This window comes from Cydia fagiglandana, chromosome Z, assembly GCF_963556715.1.
Source record: "Cydia fagiglandana chromosome Z, ilCydFagi1.1, whole genome shotgun sequence".
Classification (NCBI taxonomy): Eukaryota; Metazoa; Arthropoda; class Insecta; order Lepidoptera; family Tortricidae; genus Cydia; species Cydia fagiglandana.
In genome coordinates this window covers 17,713,750-17,735,678 of record NC_085959.1, presented here as the reverse complement: position 1 = coordinate 17,735,678, position 21,929 = coordinate 17,713,750, and the positions used below count along the sequence as shown (strand labels likewise).

Genomic DNA, 21,929 nt, shown 5'->3' with positions numbered 1-21,929 from the left:
GATTTCGTCGCTTTGCAACAGGTACTAAAAGTACATCTGTTCCACACCAATTTTGGTGGCCAGCCATAAGCTTATATATTTATTCTTTGCTTAAGAGCCAATACCAGGAGTGGTCATTTCTCCATACAAACGTACTCGACTGTTTCCTCCGTGGGTTTTGATGCTTGATGAACACAGATTAATATTGTCAATATCTGTGTCGGACCGTTTTGCTTTTTTTGATATTTTCGTTTTTTAAGGCGCTAGAGCCCTTTAAAAATGGCCAAAATTGCCTAATGCTATGCCGCAATGCGAGGCGTAGTATTCAAAACTGATATCAATTAGCCAAAAAAGCTAAACGATCCGACACAAATAATTTCATAATCATTTAGATTTCCAAGTTTGGTTAGGATTGGTTAAGTTTTGGAGGAGGAAACAGTCGAGTACGAAACCTCGATTTTTGAGATTTTTACGCGGGATATTTCGCCTTGTCCTTATCGCACAAGTTTTAGGAGCAGCTTTCGTTAGCGAGACGGGTATATTTACTTAAAATATTTAAAACTCAGCTCCTGGGCTATAACCGCGAAAATCGAAGTTCGCAAATTTTTCTCTGTCACTCTAATTACGCCTTCGTTAGAGTAAAAGAGAAAGATCCCCGCAATTTGCGAATTTCGGTTTTCGCGGTAGCCGCTTTGTTTCGTCTTAAGTTATTAGCGCCACCACAGAATAAATAATAGTATGTACTAGGTACAGAAGACTCACTCTCTAACAAAACGCGTCTGTTACGAGCCACGCGCGGCTTATGGCTAGCCACCAAAATTGGTGTGGAACGGATGTACTTTTAGCTACCTGTAGCAAAGCGACGAAATCGCGGAGTGAGCCAAGCCTGGCGCCACTTGCACCAGTCCATTACACTAACCCGGGGTTAACCGGTTAAACCTGGAGTTACCATGGTTACCAGTCCAATTTGACACTGAGTTAACGATTTAACCGCTGTACCCCGGGTAAGTGGCATGGTGCAAGTGACCCTTAGTGAGCTGAAATGTCTAAGTATTTTCAATCAATTCGGAACCACCCCCAGAAAACAAGCTGATAATCGTATTTCAGTAGGTATTATTCATTACAGCTTCCCACGAAGTGCAGTTTTCATATCGGGTAACAAAACCTTGTTAATGTTGTTTCCAGTTAAGTTGACTTTACACGCGCACAACAATAGTAGCGTTTGTGTATTTTATACGTATACTTACACAGACAAAGACAGCGCGCTGTTACCTGCGCCTGAGCCGAGCCGCATTCCGTTGCCTACCTCCGCGATTGGCCGTCGACATTCGAAGCCTTCGGGTTCAAATTTTATATTTAGAAAGTCAGTTATACGTTGTGGATTGTGTTACGTTCCTTATTGGGATGGGAAATTTATAAAGGTAATATAAACATAGTATCTTTTTTTTGTTTAAAGTAATTATTAATCTTAAGTGACCTCGGCGCGAACGAAAACCTATTAAGCCCATTTTCTTATCGTGTCCTGAATCATAGTCAAATTACATTGGATATTAAGTTGTAGTTAAGTGGCTGACGGTTTACGCACCTGTTAAGATACGTATGTGCCTGTACCTATTATCAGTGTGTTGCGGAGTTCCCATTGCCAGTGACACTCTATCTATATTAAACTTAATGGTGCTGCTGTCAATCTCACGTGATTTTAATAGTAAAGTTTTTCTTTGCGTTCTTCGGAAGTGACTCATCTGATAGGTGCTTAGTTAATGCGCAAATATACAAGTTTTACATTTTTAGCTAATTGTGATTCTATTCTTGTCAAAATTATAGGTAGGTAGTAAAATTGTAGAGATAGGTACAGTCGCCATCAGATATATCGGAGCGGCCAAGGTGCTCACAAATATCTGAACACGCCTCTATTGTCAGGGCGCTAAAGTGCGTGTTCAGATATTGTGAACACCTTGGCCGCTCCGATATATCTGATGGCGACTGTACTTACTCGTATATCTATTTGTGAAAGTAGATAGAGTTAGATCAAGAAAAGTCTGCAGCGATTATGATAGACTAAGCAGTGCGAGTGTTATTTATAGGTACGTCATTATTTCATAGAAGTTTGACGTTTAAAATAACACTTGCACTGAGTGGGCTATCAAAATCCATGCAGACTTTTCTTGGTGTTACTCTATTCCAGGGTGTTAGATATTTTTGGCGCGTTGTTTCACCCACTACTATTGATGCTGTCTGTGTAGTCTGTACCTACGTACAAAACATGATTTCACGGCCGCATATACAGGATGATTTCTGGGTCGTGATCCAGAATCACTTTTTCTGACTCTGTAAATGATCCACATTATCATATGGTAGTATTTGATTAAATGATAATTACTTTAATTATTCTTATTTTTCAAGTAAAGTTAATGTATACTAAGTAATTATGGTCACCCTATGACTCTTGACATACGCTGTATGGAAAGCGACAAGACGTCACATTGAGTAGGGTCACCAAATTATATGCAAAAATGTTTTTTCCTACTCGTCATCTGGAAAATAATCATCATTATTGGTGATAAACAATAATTAACAACATCATTAGGCTCATCTTTGGATTCTATATGATGTCTGGCTCTCTTGCTCCACGACCCCGAAATCACCCTGTATTTCTAAGGCTCTCATTTGACTATTAGGCATTATTATAACCAATTTCAAAATTTGATTGTTCGGTTTAATAAAAGCTAGGAAATCGAACGGACCCGAATATGCACTCGTACAGATGCTATTGTATTGAAGCAACTTTAAGCAGCGGTACAGTCAACTGTAAACATTATGGGTGTAGCCAACTTATTCAAGAATATGTCCCATAGTTCTTAATTCGCTGACATAATAGCTATCGGACATATTTTTAAGATGATTTGTGCACCCATATTTTTATAGTTGACTGTACTGTGTACTATATATACCTACTATGGTTCGACAGTCACGTGGTGACCATGTCAATGTCACATTCTCACACTGTATTTTAAAAGTTGAGTAAATCTCTACATCATAGGTATAGTTGGTCAAACCAAAGTCAGTAAATAAGAACAAAAAAACTTTACTATACTTTTGGGTGCTAAGTACTAGTAAGACAAAGATAGTATGTTTCTTTTTGTCTATGTTCGAAATGAGACAGTCCTTTGACAAACTATATATAGGCCAATCAAATTAGGTCCATAATAGCGTTTTGAGGAATTAATTCCCAGCAAGCTAAAATTATCTTAATATGTACCTTCATTTGGTCCTAAATGCGTGTAAGCGTGTTGTGTTGTACGAGTTTGCGAAATCCCAAAAGGTTTGCATGTATTTTTGACGCATTGGAAGATACATAATTTTTTGGATTGCCAAACGACTCGATGTAGAAGGGACCCACCATCAATTATTACAATGGCACTACTAGCTAGGCTTGGTGGATCAGACACTTGTGAAAAGGTGTTTTCGAATTTTAGCTTAATCATGCCATTGAGTAAAGAAATTCAAAATGGCGGCAATTTTTTACCACATTGACTACGATTTCATATTAAGGTACCTACCTACTTTTCGGAACTTAAAACTTACTGAAATATCACTTTTATTCATGATTAGAGCACATTTTCCGCTAACATACCGTTTTCGAGTTATACAAGCAAAAATTCGATATAATCTCATTTGATTGGCGTAATACATTTTTCTTATATTGTATGTTATCGCCTTCAATTGGATGCTTAGAGCATTTAGTAACTGAAGTGGCAAGAGCTTACCCCTCTGCCGAAAAATTTGCACAATTATGCAAACTTTTGTATGGACTGATATGGCTATTTGTACGTTACGTACAAATCATGTAGAAATAGCAATACATTTGCCACAAAAATCGGCAGATTGTTTTGTAAAGAAAATGACAACGATGACATCTCCAGTTACTAAATGCTCTAAGATTGGATATTTTGAAAACACAGACAGTAAATTCCAAACTTCCGTTGTAATGTGTTTTGAAATATTGTTAGAGTACTGCCGGAAATGCTTCAAGTAGTTTTCGAGTGTATTGAATAATTCAAAATACATAGATGAAATAAATATTTTTATTAATGATTAGATAAATAAATATAAATATTCGGGGGACATTCTTACACAGATCGCCCTAGCCCCTAAGCAAAGCTTGTAGGAACTTACTATGGGTACAGTCACCATGAGATATATCGGAGCAGTTGAGGTGCTTTAAAATATCTGAACTCGCACTTTAATGCCTTGAAAATAGAGGCGTGTTCAGATATTTGTAACCTTGGCCGCTCCGACAAATCTGATGGCTACTAACTGTACTAGGCGACGATATACATACTTTTATATATATATACATATATATAAATATTTATATACATAAATAACATCCAGTGATAAACACTAACAAATGCCCTTACCGGGATCTGAACCCGGGACCCGCAGCGCCAATGAGGTAATTGAATAAATACGCTAGGTACCGCGTTCGGACCTCGGCACGACGTCCGATTTCGTGCCGGGTTTGAACAAAAACGTGAGGTCTCAGTTCAGAGCGACTACTAAGTATGTATATACTTACTAGGTGAAGCACCCACCACAATCTAGGCTCCATTAGAAACTTCGGAGTCGGCTTATAATATTGGCACAGTGAACAAACAAAACAAGCGACAGCAAATGGGTCAGACATGTTTTTCGCGAAAAGTGTCGAGTCCGTTTCTCGGCGAGCCCCCGGAATAATGTGTCCACTACATTTTAACAGCTATGCGTATGCGTGATCTGAGACCTAACTGGTTGTATTGAAGTATATTGGCAGAGAGTGGCTAGTGAAGTTGTGGCACCTCGCCGGACGGTTACTCATGGCGACTTTTCTTGCATACTAATTAGACAAAAACAATAATATAATGCAATTGACATTCGTCCCGTTGCCGCTTGCGACGATTGCGCTTTCCTTGTTTTTTTTTAACGATAACTTTGGTCGAGGCTAGTCTTTCGTAATCAAAATAAACTTTGATTGAAATTAAATCATGAGCGCGACTTATCGCTGCGTCTGTTCAATACAAGTCGAATGAGTTTTCTTGGAGTTATTCAGAAAATATAAGAGAGGTGTCTGAGGTGGAAAAGGATGCGCAGTACCTACACTGACCCTACGTGTCGTGAACAGTTGGCGCGCGCTCAAGGTGATCAGGCCTGATCTGAGATCACCGTACGCGCATATGCTCACGTTTAGGCAAATTCTTGCCTTATACTTTTATTTTTGATTGATTACAACATTTACAAACATTGAGCGGTCTACCTACTGGTATTAATATAATTACTGACTTATTTAATTTAGCATTTTGTGTCTTACTCACTGCACCAACTCACTCAACTCGCTAAAAAGTCACACAGCTGTGATATATCTTTTCTACTATAGTAGGGGTTAGGTACCTAATTTTTGAAGTTAGTTTCTTTCTTTTGAATGAAAGCTCCACTGAAGGCCTGATATGCTTGTGGCTTATTTTTTATTTTTGTTATGACTTATTATAATTAAACTAGGTCGCCTCGAGGTCGAGAAGAGGCTGGCGTTTTCCCTTTGGATTAATTATATTTCAGCGCATGTATATCACTAAATTACCTTTATTAAATTCTCTATTTAACTTACAACTACGAAGATAAGTAATCAAATCTTAATTTACCACACAATTCCGGGAAATTTTCATTTGAAAGGAAACTTGAATGGTTTGTAGAGTTATTCCGTATCCTAGCAACGGTGGCAACAACTCGAGCCGATCGTCCTGGAGGTACTTACAATGCTCATCGCAGCTATGACTAAAGTGTTCGAAATACTTGAGCCCATATATCCCCCGTGAGAAGTATCCAGTGTGTACGGCATGTGACACGGATTCTCGACTCGGCTATCCCAAGGTAACTTGCTTTCTGGTATTTATCAAGAATCTTTCCGTAGACAGCATCGATTCTCAAGGTATTGCATCTCTTCACAGAAATTGTAAGGGCATTTATTTCTTTTTTAGCGTGAATATTTCTAGTACAAAAATGATTATAGGCACGACTAATAATAATAAATTACGAAATTAATTATATAGGTAACCAAAAAGCGCAATGTAACAATCCATCAAAACATGTAATCATTTGAAGTCGATAATGTAAATTAGCTTATCTATCCATCTAAGTATATAGGTACGAACCTACTATTTAATACTGTTCAATGAATTATTAGGTATTTCTTTTCTTTGATTAAATTAAGCTTGTTTAACCGAATGACTCTTTCACTTTTTTACATCAAAAATAGCCGAACGTAGTTCTAAGAAATATAGATACATAGAAACAGGTGGCAATTGTCCCTTACTGGGTATCCGTTTGTTGATCCGCACAAGTTGCACCGCACAGGTAGGCATGAGTCACCGCGCACGATGCAGCGAAACTATTATTTATTATTCATGGTCCCAATCATTAGGTAGATTTAGATTTAGATTTATTTATTTCATAATATTAAATTACAATATAAATTATTTTACACTAATCTATACGAATTTATATTATGATCGTCAAGTAGGGAAATAACAATTGATTATAACTATACAAATGTCAAGCAATACACAATTTAAAAACCATTATTAGCAATCAATTAATTAACTAAATTATTAACAATGTCAAATAATATAAAAAATTAAAAACAATGTCAATATGGCTAAGATATACGTAAGCACGGATATCTCATAAGGATCGTCAAATTAAAATAGAATAAAATAAATGAAATACAGGTCTCATAAAAAATTAACTACATTCAATTTATTATATTAGGTACATGTCATTTCCATATATTCCTTTACAGAATATAATGGATTATCCAATAAAAAGAGTCTCAATTGGCGTTCAAATGTTTCGTCAGATGGTTCAGTTCGCAATTTTGCAGGTAGACGTTCATAGTACGTTGGTCCAATCACCCTCGGATTTTTGACTGAAAGTGCCATGCGACGCGGCACTGTGCGTAGTCTCCCCGTGGATCGGAGCTGTTTGCCCGCAACCTCGACACGTTTGAACATTGCCAAATTATTTCTTACAAACATTAATACTTGAAATATTTAAAGTGAGTAATGTGTCATTATGCCAATTTGCTTGAATAGTTCCTTACACGAATGTCTGGCTTGGACTTGGTAAAGTCATCACTGTATGGTCTGATATATACATTCGACTTAAACCGATTACTAGGATATGACGTGGTGAAGATGCGCAATCCCTAAAGTTTTGATAATTTATACCTACCTATCGCGAGACGCAACGTAAGCAGCAAGTAAACAGGTATCTGTAGGATTGAACTCCAAGAATTGCGTTAGAGTCCGAGTGGATAATCATTAAAAAAAACAGTTGACAACCATTCAGTTCACTAACGACGCTTGACTATGATTCCTAAATATTTAGGTTTTTTTTGCATAAAGCAATGTTTATTTAATTTAGACATCTGAGATGCAACTTATATGAATACAAGTTATGCTATAACTATTATCATTAAGCTTCAGTCAAAAATATGCTTGCCAACTGCGAGTATTTACTACTTACCTAAATAAGTATTAAAAATATATCAGACTAAGTATTATCCAAAAACTTAATTATATAAATTAGTCTTAACTATCTGATACTTAGGCCTTAAGAGAATTATGATAAAATGACGGAACCTGAAGGGGTATTTCAGAGCGAGGATGTCGCGGCTGGTGCTAGCGCTGGTGGTGGCGGGCGCGTCCGCGCAGCTCACCCTGGACGGCGTGCGCTGCGGGCAGCTGCTGTGCCAGCAGGACCAGTACTGCTCGCCGGAGACCAACCGCTGCGCGCCCTGCACCCTCATCTGCAACACCACGCATCACAACTACGACGCGGGGCTTTGTGTTAAGGAATGCCAAGGTTCGTTTCATCCGCCTACTCAATTAGAACGACCTGGGGCCAAATTCGACATGTACCTACTGTCAGATTTCGCATCCACGTCAAATCAACAGTTGATTCTATCAAGTGTTGATTCGATCACCTATGGATAATATCATTTGGTACAGCCAAAACTTAACTCTGAACTCGGGGTGGTTCGGTTTGTTTTGGTTGTCACCTAACTGTGGATTGCTAATGTCATATGTTGACATTGTACGTATTCAAGAACTTATGATTTATCGCAGAACGTCGCGTCGCTTGTCGAATAGGGGTCATGGTCTTCATGTTACCCAAGAAAGTGACAGAAGGTGATGTGGCTATACCATATAGCGTCTGGCTACCATGTCGCCCAGACGTAATATCTTAAAGTTTAGGCCCTAAGGCCCTAAACTAGGTGGGAAATGAACATCACAAAGATATATTTAATTCATTTAGATATTACCGCTCATCAGAATGTCAGCCGGAGAGTAATTAGATAACGTCAGGTGTAAACAAAATTCCAAGAACGATACCATTTTCCGCGGTGACTTATTGTGTGCGATGAAAATCCTCTCGTCGTGTGATGACTAATATACTACAAACAATAATTATAGGGCCATCTGGCTTTGCAGCAATAGATTGTCGATTTAATCGTGCTAGACTTAAAGTTGGTTATCATCTCTCGACGACGACCTGTGAAACCAGTTTTGTGACCGCAGCCCGCCTACTGCTATACTTGTACTGCTCTAAGTGATCGCGTCGCGTTCACTCATTTGCCGCAATAATTCATATTGGAAGTTTCAGGTTGAACGGCTGGGCCGACAGAAAAAAGTTTAGGTACTTTTTGCGATAGAACACTATTAATGGCACAGGCTATACCTTGACCATGTTTCTATAAAATGGTGTTGCAGTATCGGGGAGTTCGTTTGGTATTAAATAGTACTTAATTAAAGCCAAAACATTGCTACTGAACCGACGTTAAAAAATATGGATTAATTTATAAAATCAAAGCCTTGGAGTACTGACAGGATGGAAAAAACTTAAAAAGAACACACCAAGACTCGTGTTTGAAGAGAATGTTTTTTCTCTTGCTTTGTTTAATCTTCAAAATTAATGTGCGTAGTGTCATCTAATAGTTGTTGTAGCTGTAGAGCCTTTTATTTATAAATTTCGGAGATAGCACAGAAACAATCATACAAGAAACTGTCATTGAACATACATGCATATTTAGATACACGTAAGAACATATAGTAAGTACATAAATATTCAAAGCGATAAATCTTTGCTTTTATTTGGCTATTTCTCTAATGCAATAACTCATGCCGAGATCCTGGAACACGTAGTGTCTGTATGTAACATGTTACGTACTCAGTACCCAAGCTGGAACACCGATCTAACATGTTATCAACTCACTTTACTGCAACAAGTGACAATCGAGTTAAAAGTATTTCATTGGTAAAGGGTGCAATGCCACAATGCCCTAGCCGTCACGGTCTGTTGACTGCGACAGGTACTCTGCCCACGTTACGCACACACACGCGCAGGCACGTTACCAATGTGTGCTACATATACTTGCGCAACCTCATAACTATGGTGCTATCAATTCTATTCATACTATGCAAGCTAAATCACTAAGAAATTGAGTTACTTACAATATTGCATTACGGCCCGATTCGGATTTTGAAATAGATATCTTTTAGACATGACCAAGATGCGATAGCGATATGCTTAAGATCTAACCTGTCAAATTTGATATTTAGACACGCGATTCTGGAGATACTCTTGAACGATTTCCATAGGATATGACTTAGAGATCCAATTCACATCTAGTAGATATCTTACTCTATCTAACGTAAAAGTGACAATGGTTGCCCGAATTGCGCTGCAAAAGAGAACTAGTTGATATCTAAACTATAACGTATCCAGAATGGATCTAGTATGTGTCGTCTCTTGTGAATATCTTGAACTTCGAATACGGCAGTTATTCTCTAGCGAATATTATGAAACCTTACACAAAGCAAACTTTTTCTCGTAAAAGCTCTCAAAGCGTGTCTGCTTTAGACTAACAAGGGCTAGGTACTCTACTATTCAACTTTGACTTTAATAATGGGCCAAGTAAGTAGTTTATTTACCAATCCATGATCGGCTGTACGAACGCTATCCACTTCGGTGGCGGGCATACGGCGTAGATTAATTTATTTTGTAGTTATGTTCAAAAATCTTTTAAACTTTCTGAGAAACTCCATGAAAACTGAACTATAAGTAAAACTTAAAAGTAATAGAAGGCGCCATTCCGTCGCCTACCTTGTCTCAACATGATTTGCTTTGTGTTATCTGCTTATCCGCTCTCATGTGCGAGGGTGTTGACCGCACACCTGTTACCTGCTCTCTGATACTTTAACCTGACAATGTTTACTTGTTTCTTTTGAAAACATCCCCCGTTTTTTCTAGTTAAGTTTTTTACCCTTGTCTTTATCGTAAGCAGGTAAGCGTTTAGACGATTTATAAAAAACCGAGCAAGTGCGAGTCGGACTCGCGCACGAAGGGTTCCGTACCATAAAGCAAAAAAAACGGAAAAAATGCAAAAAGAAAACGGTCACCCATCCAAGTACTGACCACGCCCGACGTTGCTTAACTTTGGTCAAAAATCACGTTTGCTGTATGGGAGCCCCACTTAAATCTTTATTTTATTCTGTTTTTAGTATTTGTTGTTATAGCGGCAACAGAAATACATCATCTGTGAAAATTTCAACTGTCTAGCTATCACGGTTCGTGAGATACAGCCTGGTGACAGACGGACGGACGGACGGACAGCGAAGTCTTAGTAATTACCGTTTTACCTTTTGGGTACGGAACCCTAAAAAGTATGCAATCAAATTGTTGCATGTTAGAAGCGATGACAGCAAAAAGGTAAATTAAAAGCCTAGAATAGAATATTGTAGGCATAGTCAGCCACAAACCATAAGACCATAACTTAAATATGTATTAGTGACACCTTACCTTATATTATTTACTAAAGTTTGACATAAATAAAATTTGGTTACGTTTGCGTCTTTTTCAGGTTATCTGTTGGATCTGCGGTACATGCGCCGGTCGCAGGGGCCCGAATCCACTACAGATTATGACAGTAAGTGTACCTGACCTACTTATATGAAATTAATGATTATATTATTATGGCACAGGCAGCCTCTGCGCGGCCTATAAAGCCGAGATAACACGAGTACCAGATGGACCGAACTCGAGATGATCTTATAAATGGCATTGAGCTTAAAACGCTGAAACATATCTACGCACCTGGGGGCATAGCCAAGATGGCAATTGTTAGCGCCGTAGCGAACGAAACGCTAATGTCTCTGTCGCGCTTATGTGGAAGAGTGATAGAGATACATTACCGTTTCGATCGCTACGGCGCAAACGATTGCCACCTTGGCTAGGCCCTCTGGTAGCCATTATGTCTAAGTTTTGGAGGTTTTCGAAGAAGTAGACATGCCTTGATAACTAACAGCTACATATATGTCATCCGAATGTTGTCACTAACATTTGTAATTATTTAGCCTTAAGCTAAATATTTTTTCATCACACTTGCTCGGAAAAGATGTATTTACACGTAGGGCTTGCGGGCGGGAAATTGAAATTATCGCCCTAGGGCGGAAAAAATCTTTTCCGAGCAAGTGTGATGAAAAACACTTATTTACACGTAGGGCTTGCGGGCGGGAAATTGAAATTTTCGCCCTAGGGCGGAAAAGTGTTTTATACAGAAGTTTGTTTTTATTAATTCTCCTTTTTTTCCTTACAAGTGTGATGAAAAACATTGTGTGTGCCACGGGCGGTAAAGAAATTCCGAACTCGTGAACATTTTAAGCCCTCGCTCCGCGTCGGGCTTAAAATTGACACTCGTTCGTAATTTCTTATTTCCCGCCCTTAATACACAATGTACTATTATCGACTGCCTTGCTGCTTGGAGACACCAAGGAGAAGTTTCTTAAGTTGCGAAACTTCTATGAAGAATATTCTCTGGAACTTAAATTTAATAAACAATCTTATCGTGTCAAGACCGACGTAGACACATGCCGTTTTAAATATTGCGCCTGCCCGCTTTACTGTTTATGTGGCGTGTAATATTATATGTATATGACACAAAACGTTAAAGTTCTCAATGTTCTCAGGGGAACATTCTCACAGAGAACTTTCTAAGTTTCTTTCATGTAATTTCTCTGAAATTTCCGAGAACATTTCTGCAATTTCTGCAATTTGTACATTGCTATGCTTGGCTGTAACTGTCTTATTGTCCGTAATGCCAGTCCATTCAATGCAATGCTTTTAGTTAGGAAAATTCGTGATTGCTTAAATTCCGATGTGCGAAGCGAAAGTTTTTCTAATGCGAGTTGTTTTTTTAATATTTTTCGAGTTGTGTTTGGATATATATATTTCAAATCGATAGATTGTTCTTTAAATTTTTTTTAATTTTTTAGCTATGACAATACCATATACGTATAACTATGATAAGTAATAGTTATTTTTTTTAATCGTTCCCTTTTTTAATGTTAAAGTAAATGAAGTAGAGTACTTATATCAAACGATGTAAATATTTGTACTGTATTGTACAAAGAAACATATGCCTTTATTATGCCTCTGCGAATTAATAAAACCAGCCTATATAAATATTAAATAAATAAATAACTATATTAATTCTGAGATATTAGGATCTGTTATTTTTTGTTCTCAAAAGTTATGTATCAGGAACATATAGATGGCCAAACAAATCTTGTCAGTAGAAAACGGCGCGAAATTCAAATTTTTAAAATTTGCCGCCTTTTTCTACTGACAAGATCTGCTTGATCAACTATAAAATGCTTACCTACATATTACTGGCATGCCTACGAAACCCGCCGTGTCCTTATAAACTTTTCGTAAACCTAAGGGATTTTTATATTTTTTAATTTTTATTATGCAAACTGATTACATCCATATAGTAGAGGTATACCTACGTATAGTGACCCAAGTAATTAGCTGCATTTGCTTACGAAATTATGCGATCAATGTTGTTTTGCAATACTTTTTATCACAGTATAAAGACTCATTTTTAATTTAATTATAATAGATTAAAAAAACATGGAATTTTTTCAGGTCCTTCAAATTGCATATTTTTTTATAATGTAAAATATCCAGAGAGGAAAATGAGCATTAAGTTTTTATAGGGAAGCAGTCACGTGACGTCCCATTTCTTCTTAATTCTATTCGTGACATTAAGTTACACTGTTACTATACAGTAGCCAACTTCCTCTGTTACGGCGAACCTCTGGCCTCTGGGCTATAACCACAAAAATCGAAGTTCGCAAATTGCGGGCATTTTTCTCTGTCACTCTAATTAGGCCTTCACTGGAGGAAAAGAGAAAGATCCCCGCGATTTGCGAATTTCTGTTTTCGCGGTAGCCCCTGGTACATATCACGCTCACGATTCATGCACGTAATTAAAAGTGTACCGTTGTTGTAACTAGGTGTGGAGCGGCAGGCGCGCGCTGCGCTCATCCTCAGCGGCGTGGCGCTCGCCGTCCTGTTACTGGCCCTGGTGCTCATCTGCCGCGCCAAATTTTCCTGGCGGTATATTAAACAGAAGTTCCAGCCTACAAAGGTGAGTCGCATCCATTTCACATGAATACTGGTAGTGCCTATTTCTTACGGATGTTTTGGTTCCTGGAAATAGATTGGTTGATATCTACTTCGTGAGATGAGAATACGTTTGTATCATACTCCACATTAGGTTTTTAGGGGTCTGTGTTCAACTAGGAACCCTTGTAGTCTCGCCATGTACGACTGTCTGTCTGTCTATCTGATTGCCCGTCTGTCCGTCTGCGCCTCTGCGGCCTAATTGCTAATGCGGTCAATAAAAAATAGGAAACTGATAAAGGGGCGTCCCCTACATGTAAAGATGATTTGTACTGTACAACTTGGCGTTTTTATGAAAATGCATGTCGTAAGATATCCGTTGCTTTATTTTTACAAAGGCGCTGTCTTCTAGTTTCCAGGTAGGTACCTGCCTACTAAGTACTTCCTATATAATTAATTAATTATAAGCCAATACGATACTACATGATTATTTTTATCTCTAAATGCTCGATGACTTTAACGTAACATACTGTTCCAAGAATAGTTCTATTACCTTTCTGAATCCTGACTCCTAAACCAATGAGCAGTTAGAATCATATTTCAATTACTTTCAGAATCGAGTAAAGCAGTATCCCGCAACGGGACTCACCCATCACAACCCTCACGCGGAAATGCCGAAACCGAAATCAGAACTTAAATTAGACATACCGAACCCTGAACCCCTAAAACGGCCGCAGCCCCTAAACGCGCGAGACCTGGAGACCAGGACCTCGCAGACCGAGAAGAGCCAGGGGGCCACGACCCCCAAGACGATGAGCACGGCCCTGAGCAACCGCCACCCCGCCGAGGACACCACATTGGACTTCTCGTATGACAACATGGCCATGAACGTCACTCCTCCCGAGCGCGCCACGGCCACTCACAAGTTCTAATGCTCAGCGGTAGGCACCTGATTCAGCCCGATTTAGACGATGCGAGAACTCGCATGCGAGTTTCATACCAGTTTTGATTGGTCGGTTGAATTGGACGTAACCAACTCAGTCCACAATGTAACTAAAATCGCATGCGATTTCGCGCGCCGTCTAATTCAGCCTTTAATCTTTAACTATTAAGAATGTTCTTAGTAATCTCTTTTTATCAACGACACGAATCTGAGCGACTATAGTCATCGTCTATTTTAAATCGTAGATTCCTTCGATAGTTGCAACTTGCACCTAGCATGTAGGTACTATTTATTTTGGGTTATTCCCACTAGTTACCACCAAGTTTTTACCAGTGGTAACTACTGGGAATTTTTTTCCCACCTAACCCGAGTTGGTGGTAACTACTGGGAATTTTTATTCCCAGTAGTTACCACCAAAACTTTGTTAGTGTTAAATACTAATAAAAACAGTAGGTATGAATAGTATAAATAGAGTTATTTTGAATTACCTAATTAAATCAATTGAAAAATCATCTAAATGGATTATTAAAATTATCCTTTAGTACATATATCATAGTTTTTGTACTAGTATCGGTTAAACGGTTTCAATATTTTTGGTCACTTTTAAGGGAGTTTACTAAAACACTAATCGACTTATAATTATTTATTAAATTACTCTATATATTTATACTACACTATTTATAGTGTTTTTATTAGTATTTAACTCTAACAAAATTTTGGTGGTAACTACTGGGAATAAAAATTCCCAGTAGTTACCACTAAACCGAGTTGGTGGTAACTACTGGGAATTTTTATTCCCTGTAGTTACCAGTGGTAAAAGGTGGGAAAAAAATTCCCAGTAGTTACCACTGGTAACAACTTGGTGGTAAATAGTGGGAATAACCCTTTATTTTAGGTAATATTTAAGTTTGATTAGTCGAAGCGTTTTGATAGTGTGCAACCCTTCGTAGAGCAGCTCAAGTATTGATTTTGAGATTATAATGTAGGCATTCTATTTTTTCCGATAGGTATCATCTTACGCAAGCGAATAAAATAATATTTATACGAATAATTCGACTGAAGGAGGAATAAATACATCTTTTACTTATTAATTATATAATGGAATACTACATTTAAATGTAAAAAAATATACTTAAATAGGAACTATTTAATCAAAATATCTTAGAGGTCATAGGATGGATCAAATCAAATGGAATTATGGATAAGTACGAAAGCAATTAAAATTAATTAGAACCATTCTTAAATTGAAAGATTAGTGTTTCATAAGAGTTATAGCCATGTACCTACCCGTAAATCTCCAGTAGCATCACATTGTATTTAATGTTAGAAAGATTTTAGAACTACAGGTAATTGTAATATTTTATATTAGTTATTATAGGGTATGGTGAAGGATGGCTGCGTTTTGCTCAAGTCATTGCTTACTTGGTATAATGATAAAGGGAAAGCAGGAGTATTTAGTTAAGGTGGTCAAAATCGGGTTGTATAGGGTCTACATTCACCTACGTTAAGTAGTTCCCAGCATTCAGATACGTCGGGGAATGAGGGGGATGTAAACAATATACTTATAGTTAGACGTAAGAAAATGTTTCTTTCAAAGAGGATTAAATTACTAAAATTGATTAGGTAATTACATACAGAGAACTACAAAATTGCGTAGACTCCACTTTACGAATGAATTCACCCTGCAGCCGAAATGCATTCCCACTTTGTGAATAAAAGGATTAATGGTATACAATATTTCGTCGTAGATCGTATCAGATATTATTGCGTCCTTCGTTGTGTAACAAATTATTGCAGGTGACTGTACGTACATGTACGTAGTATATGCACATTATGCCCAAATTATAAAAAAATGTAATAGGTATTTATTGGATAATTAGTGGAGTGTTTTCAATGCTCACTCTGGACACATTTTTGATGAATCGGCTCTATGAATAGATTATATAGATTATGAAGAATTTTTTAGGTATAGGTATAGTATTTTCGATCCAGATAAGCGAAAATTCTTTCTTAATCTCTTAGCATTTCTACAAATTTGTATAGGGAAGTGATTGACTTAATTCTTTAGGGGTCAAACATATTTTAGAAAAACGCCACTTTTGTGGACGATACAACAGTAAACGTTAACGACTCGGCTACATACTACATAGACACGTTGTAAGTATATATCACGTTTTTCTTATTTGAGTCTATAGAATACCTAACAACTAAAACAAATAATGACCCTATTATGACCCTCGATTGTAAAATTCTCTATATATGTATTTCAGTTATCTTGTTTTATTTTGTGTAGATCGAGTTCGACTCGGGTTAAACATTCAGCATGGCTGGAGTAGGTTTGCTTAAGAGATGGAATTGTGTGTGTTGGACCATTATAAATGTATACTCATGGTCAAATTTACAGGAACGCAATAAAACAGGTTTAATTACTGGATTACAGCACCTAAAGTAGTAGTAGTTTTGCGTTCCTTAAGTTTGTCCATGAATGTAGTCACTTATTGTGCTGTTAACTTTTTTGAATTTAGAGTTGGGTGCTTCTTCATATATTAATACTTTGTTAGTGAACAAAAGTATTTAATTTTTTCGGTATACAATATTTACATATCTAATTGATCGAGAGACGAGAGAAGTGTTAATAATGAATGGTTGTACACATAACTCTTAAGAGATGTTTCATCTAAATTAACGAAACCATTTGTATTTGAGAATGAGATAATTGATGGACCACCAGAGCACTTATTATTTTTAATACTGATTGACAACTTGGCATTGCGGCCGCTAAATTATGTGGAAAGTGTCTGCTACATTTTTTACAACAATAGTTATGAAAGGTGACAGCACAAAAAAGTTACATTAGTACTATTAGTGTTCGCACGCATGGTACCTACGACACAATGACGTGGAGACTTTTTGTTATTTAACACCTAAAAAACATCAAACGTGCGAAAATACCTGAACTGATGGTTTAACTATAGGTACCTACATATATAATTATATGTTAATTGTAGGTATATTTAGCAGAGACAGCAAGCAGTGTTTGGTATGAAAATCTAAGAATAATTTACGGAACTAGAAAACAGGTTTGCAACTTAAATGAGTCCTCATCTATCTAAAGAATAATGTTCTCAATCAAAAGGTACTAAATATTCATAGTCAAATGACACCTTCGTATTAAAATTTAAAATGTATAAATGCCGACAGCATCTAGGTCCGTAGGTCCAGCTTTCTAGTAGATCAATATATTTCTTGAGAAAATCGTCTTTTGCTAGGATAAATGCAAAATGTTAAAAAATACGTTTTATGCCAGCACAAAATAAACGTCAATTTGGTATACCAATATTTGAGGTTATAGGCAATTTTGCGTATATCCGGCGGATTCAAATCCGCCGAAACAATGCATATATCCTAAATTGGTAGTGACATGTCGCAAAAATCGTTCACAGGCGAAAGCGCTGTCCACCGCTATCTGCTGCAGCGCCACGAGCTATTTGTTTGACTAACGAGCAGAGCGACGGTTTTAATGTCGGTCCATCCACCAAACTGAAGGTTGAGTAATACCGTCATTTCGGCAACGGAGCGGTTCAATGCATTCCAAAAGTCTTTATGAATGTATTATTTAAAACGTTGCATGTGCGCTGTTCGTTTAACTGGCACTTACTTTAATACTTAACTTTGTTAACACAATAACAGATTGTTATACCGTCAAACAATAATGAAGTATTATTACCAAACATCACAAGTCGTATTAAGACAGAAGCCTTTACTAATCGCCAACGCTCTATTGCACGACGGAAATGTTTTTATTATTTTGAGTACCTAGTAGTATGAGTAAAATATAAAAACACAAACAATATATTTATAAACACATTATGAAAAACCTAACTTAAAATTACTCAACTTTCACGATCTTCATCATGATAATGCCACCTTATTTTCTACAACGGAGATGGTTATCTGAAGTGGAAAATATCCGAGTTATGTTAACCAACTTTCAATCGCTCTTTATCAAAACCGATACAAACAGGTACCACGTGTGTGGTCTCTTTCTTTCTATTTCTATCTTATTTATACAATCAGTCCTCGCTGTCAGTTTCTTAACGATTCCAAACCCAGTAAACGAACCTATACATACTTATATATATATATATATATATGTGCTTTATTTTTCTTTAAATATCACTTTAAGACTACATTACGTACCTAACACACACAAGTTATTATAAAAGTTGCCTTATAAAGGTTTTTGATTTGTACAGTAGTAGTATAACCTTTAATTTTAAATAAGGACCGTCCATACATTACATTCCATTAGATTAGTAGGTATAAGTTACAAAAAGAATGTTTTTTAGGTGAGTAGGCTATCGAATTAAATTATTTTTAAGAGATTTCAAAAAATGTTTGCTGAAGTGAATACCCACTTCCTATAAAGTGAGTATACTTGATTCAGCTCAGATTAATGTCCCGTATAAACCTATTAAATTTGCTCTTGAATAGTCGATGTTATTAGCGTTCGCTTGCTAACTTGGTAATCCGATCCAATCCTTTGCTCCCGCTTGTTATATCTGTATAACAAATTGATAGTTCCCTAGCTCGATGTCAAATAGAGTCGCGTCGGCCTGGTGCTAGTGGTGCAGATGCTAATAATCTAGATCAGCGGTCGGCAACCTTTTAGCAGCCAAGGGCCACATAATAGTTAACGAAGATGACGCGGGCCGCACTTTGGTAATATTTGTGACTTTAGCAGACATTGTCGTTCTTCAGTGCTACATACAAAATAGCCAGGGAGGCTCGCGGGCCGCATGCGGCCCGCTGGTTGCCGACCGCTGATCTAGATGGTATTTTAATACCTATAATTGGGGCTCATGCAATGAATAGCTATACGTATACTGTATGATGTATGCACAGTCAGAAAAACGCTAAATCATCTTAATAATTAATAAATCATATCAAATACATCGGTGAGGCATTGAGGAAAAACTGGCTTTTGCATGAAGACATTATACCGCTTTCCAATAGACATGTAACTCTTGTATTCGGCCATTACTTATGAGATATTTGTGAAACTAACTCCTCTGAGCAGTTACACTAGTAAGAGTGACAGCTACATATCGATGTGATATGGCACTTTAAAAAAATAGTGACTGACGAGTCTAAATAATAAGCCCACTGTTTTGGTTGGCCCAATGGATGATGTAATATTATTTGTTTGTTAATTTTAAAATGGTTTTAGTTTAGTTATTTTATAGTCGTTATTGTACTCTTGTGGCAATATGTACTTAAGCATTGAATGTAAAAAAATACTAAAATAAATTGGATTTTGTTAATTTTAAACCTAGGGGTAAGTTTAGAAAAATATTTAGTTTCAATCATGTGGTTTCTATAAATTACTCAATGCAATCTCTATAGATTACAGTCAGCATCAATATTAAAAGATGTAACAACGCACAGAAAAAATGACACCCTGGAATACTTTTCTAAATAGAAATATTATATCTCTACATTTCACGTTCAAACAGTATCTGTTATGATTGAATAGTTACGAGTATATACTAATATAGAGACAAAGGTACATGTATATGGAATGATAGATACTTTGGTACACGTAGTCTGATGATATCTACTTTTGATGCTGACTGTATTCCCCTGGATAACTACTCGTTCGATGGATGGCCATCGGAGCCTTTGAAATGACGTTTCTCAGACATTTAAGAAAATGAGAAATATTCTTCGGAATCAAATCACAATGACACATATACTTCGGGAAATACATTTTAGTGACTAAATCTAGATCTGGATATCATCGTATAGAATACGACGAATTATTCATACAATATAAACCACTAAACATTTAGGTCCAGTACCTTTTATATTTATAAATAGGATAGTGTAATTCTTAGCTACTTAGGTATTTAACAAGTATTTGGATAATTTGTACAATTTGTAGCCCTCAGGAAGTCCGTCCAATATTTAAGACTAATGACAATCAATCACGTCCATTGATAGTCCTTGATGTGTAAGTTTACAAATATACATATCTTGTTTAAGTCACGTTTTAATGTAAACTTAGGTATAAGTACCTATATTAATAAATACTTGTAATAAATGTTTAATTATTATATATTTGTTTTATTTAATGGAAACATCTCAATTCAACTAACCGGTATTATCTACTAATGATCCATCCAGCCATGACTTCGGTGATGTTTTTTCTTCGGATGGTATTCGTATTCGTCGAGAAGTTTTTGCAGCCTTCTTCTTATCATTTTCTGTTTGTGTTTCTCCAGTAGCTCTGAATACGCATCCGAAAATGGCAGAATGTTTATAGCTCCGTCAGGAGATACTAGACCCTCCACACCTGGAACTAAGCCTCTTTGAATAGGTCCTGGCAGTAAATTCGGTGGGTATGCAGGAGATCCCAAGGGCATAGGTGCGGGTGCAGCGTACTGTGGAAGAGGCATTAGTCCTGGTATCGGTGGAGGCAGTGCTAGAGGCCCCGGCATTGGTAAATACATCGGCATGGGTAGCGGCATTGGAGGTGGAGGCATCGGCAACGGTAGCGGCATTGGCGGCGGAGGCAACGGTAGCAGCATTGGCGGCGGAGGCGGAGGTAAAGGCAATGGCATTGGTGCGACATCAGGTTTTGGAGCGTAGCAGTAATCAGGAATTTGTCTAGGGTACCAGTAAAGTGGCTTGCAAGGATCTTCGCCCCTCAAGTGAGGTGTAGATGGAACCAAATTGAGGAGGTCCATGTAAGTTAAACCAACTATGGAACATGATACTACTTTCATCAAGATAGTCAAAGATGCAATCTAAAAAATAAATGAGCTTTTTAATAATGTAATAAATATTATTATATATATATATGTCTCTGCATACATGTCATAGTATAAGTAGGTATCACGCCTTACGATGTGTTTAGGTTTCTTCATTGCTTACTACAGTACTCTTGCGGTTGGTTTTATTCATTAATATTTTCCGTTTAAAAACTTATTTGTGCATTTTATTTTATAATAATCGTCATTGTGTAGTAATTATGTAGACAGTGACGCTTGCCTTGACGTGTAGGCATATATATCTGTTACCGTATGTATGTAGACACTATTTAAGTTTCCTCACCTTACCAGCACGGCCCATGGCTATTACGAAACCACCACCAAACACGTCTGCAGTAGGTACTACAATAGAAGTCGGCTCTGTTTAAACTATTTTTTAATGTGCACAATGCATGTAGGCAGAAAGTAGGTTTGTTTTCTTTTTTAAAAGTATGTGAATGAGGAAAAAAATTGAAAACATAACTAGACTAGCTAGCGCTCAGTCGAACGGAGTCGAGAATGCCCGAAAAGAGGAGTGCCCCACTGGCAGTAATACAATAGAAGGGGGCTCTTTTTAAACTATTTTTGTTATGTTTATTTTTAAACATGCACAATTCACGTAGACAGAAAGTAGTATGTGTTCTCTTTTATACTAGTAGTTGAATGAGGAAAAAAGGCGGATACTCAAGCAGCTT

The 21,929-nt window shown here is 37.2% G+C and overlaps 2 protein-coding genes across 3 annotated transcripts; one reads left to right on the top strand and one right to left on the bottom strand.

The window, feature by feature from the left end:
* Positions 1–1,248: 1,248 nt before the first annotated feature.
* LOC134679455 (protein grindelwald) lies at positions 1,249–20,538 on the top strand. Its single transcript, XM_063538368.1, has 6 exons — positions 1,249–1,400; positions 7,670–7,875; positions 10,934–10,999; positions 13,371–13,504; positions 14,094–14,720; positions 15,318–20,538. Exons 2-5 carry the CDS (start codon positions 7,677–7,679, stop codon positions 14,409–14,411), a joined length of 717 nt encoding a protein of 238 aa, XP_063394438.1. The 5' UTR covers positions 1,249–1,400; positions 7,670–7,676; the 3' UTR covers positions 14,412–14,720; positions 15,318–20,538.
* On the bottom strand, positions 20,457–21,684 carry LOC134679456 (inverted formin-2-like). 2 transcript variants are annotated; one of them, XM_063538370.1, is made up of 2 exons: positions 21,544–21,684; positions 20,457–21,231 (listed from the first exon to the last, which is right to left on the bottom strand). In XM_063538370.1, exon 2 carries the CDS (start codon positions 21,208–21,210, stop codon positions 20,593–20,595), a length of 618 nt encoding a protein of 205 aa, XP_063394440.1. In that variant the 5' UTR covers positions 21,211–21,231; positions 21,544–21,684; the 3' UTR covers positions 20,457–20,592. The 2 variants fall into 2 exon arrangements, with proteins under 2 accessions (XP_063394440.1, XP_063394439.1); XM_063538369.1 differs by having other exon boundaries at positions 21,539–21,680.
* Positions 21,685–21,929: the final 245 nt, after the last annotated feature.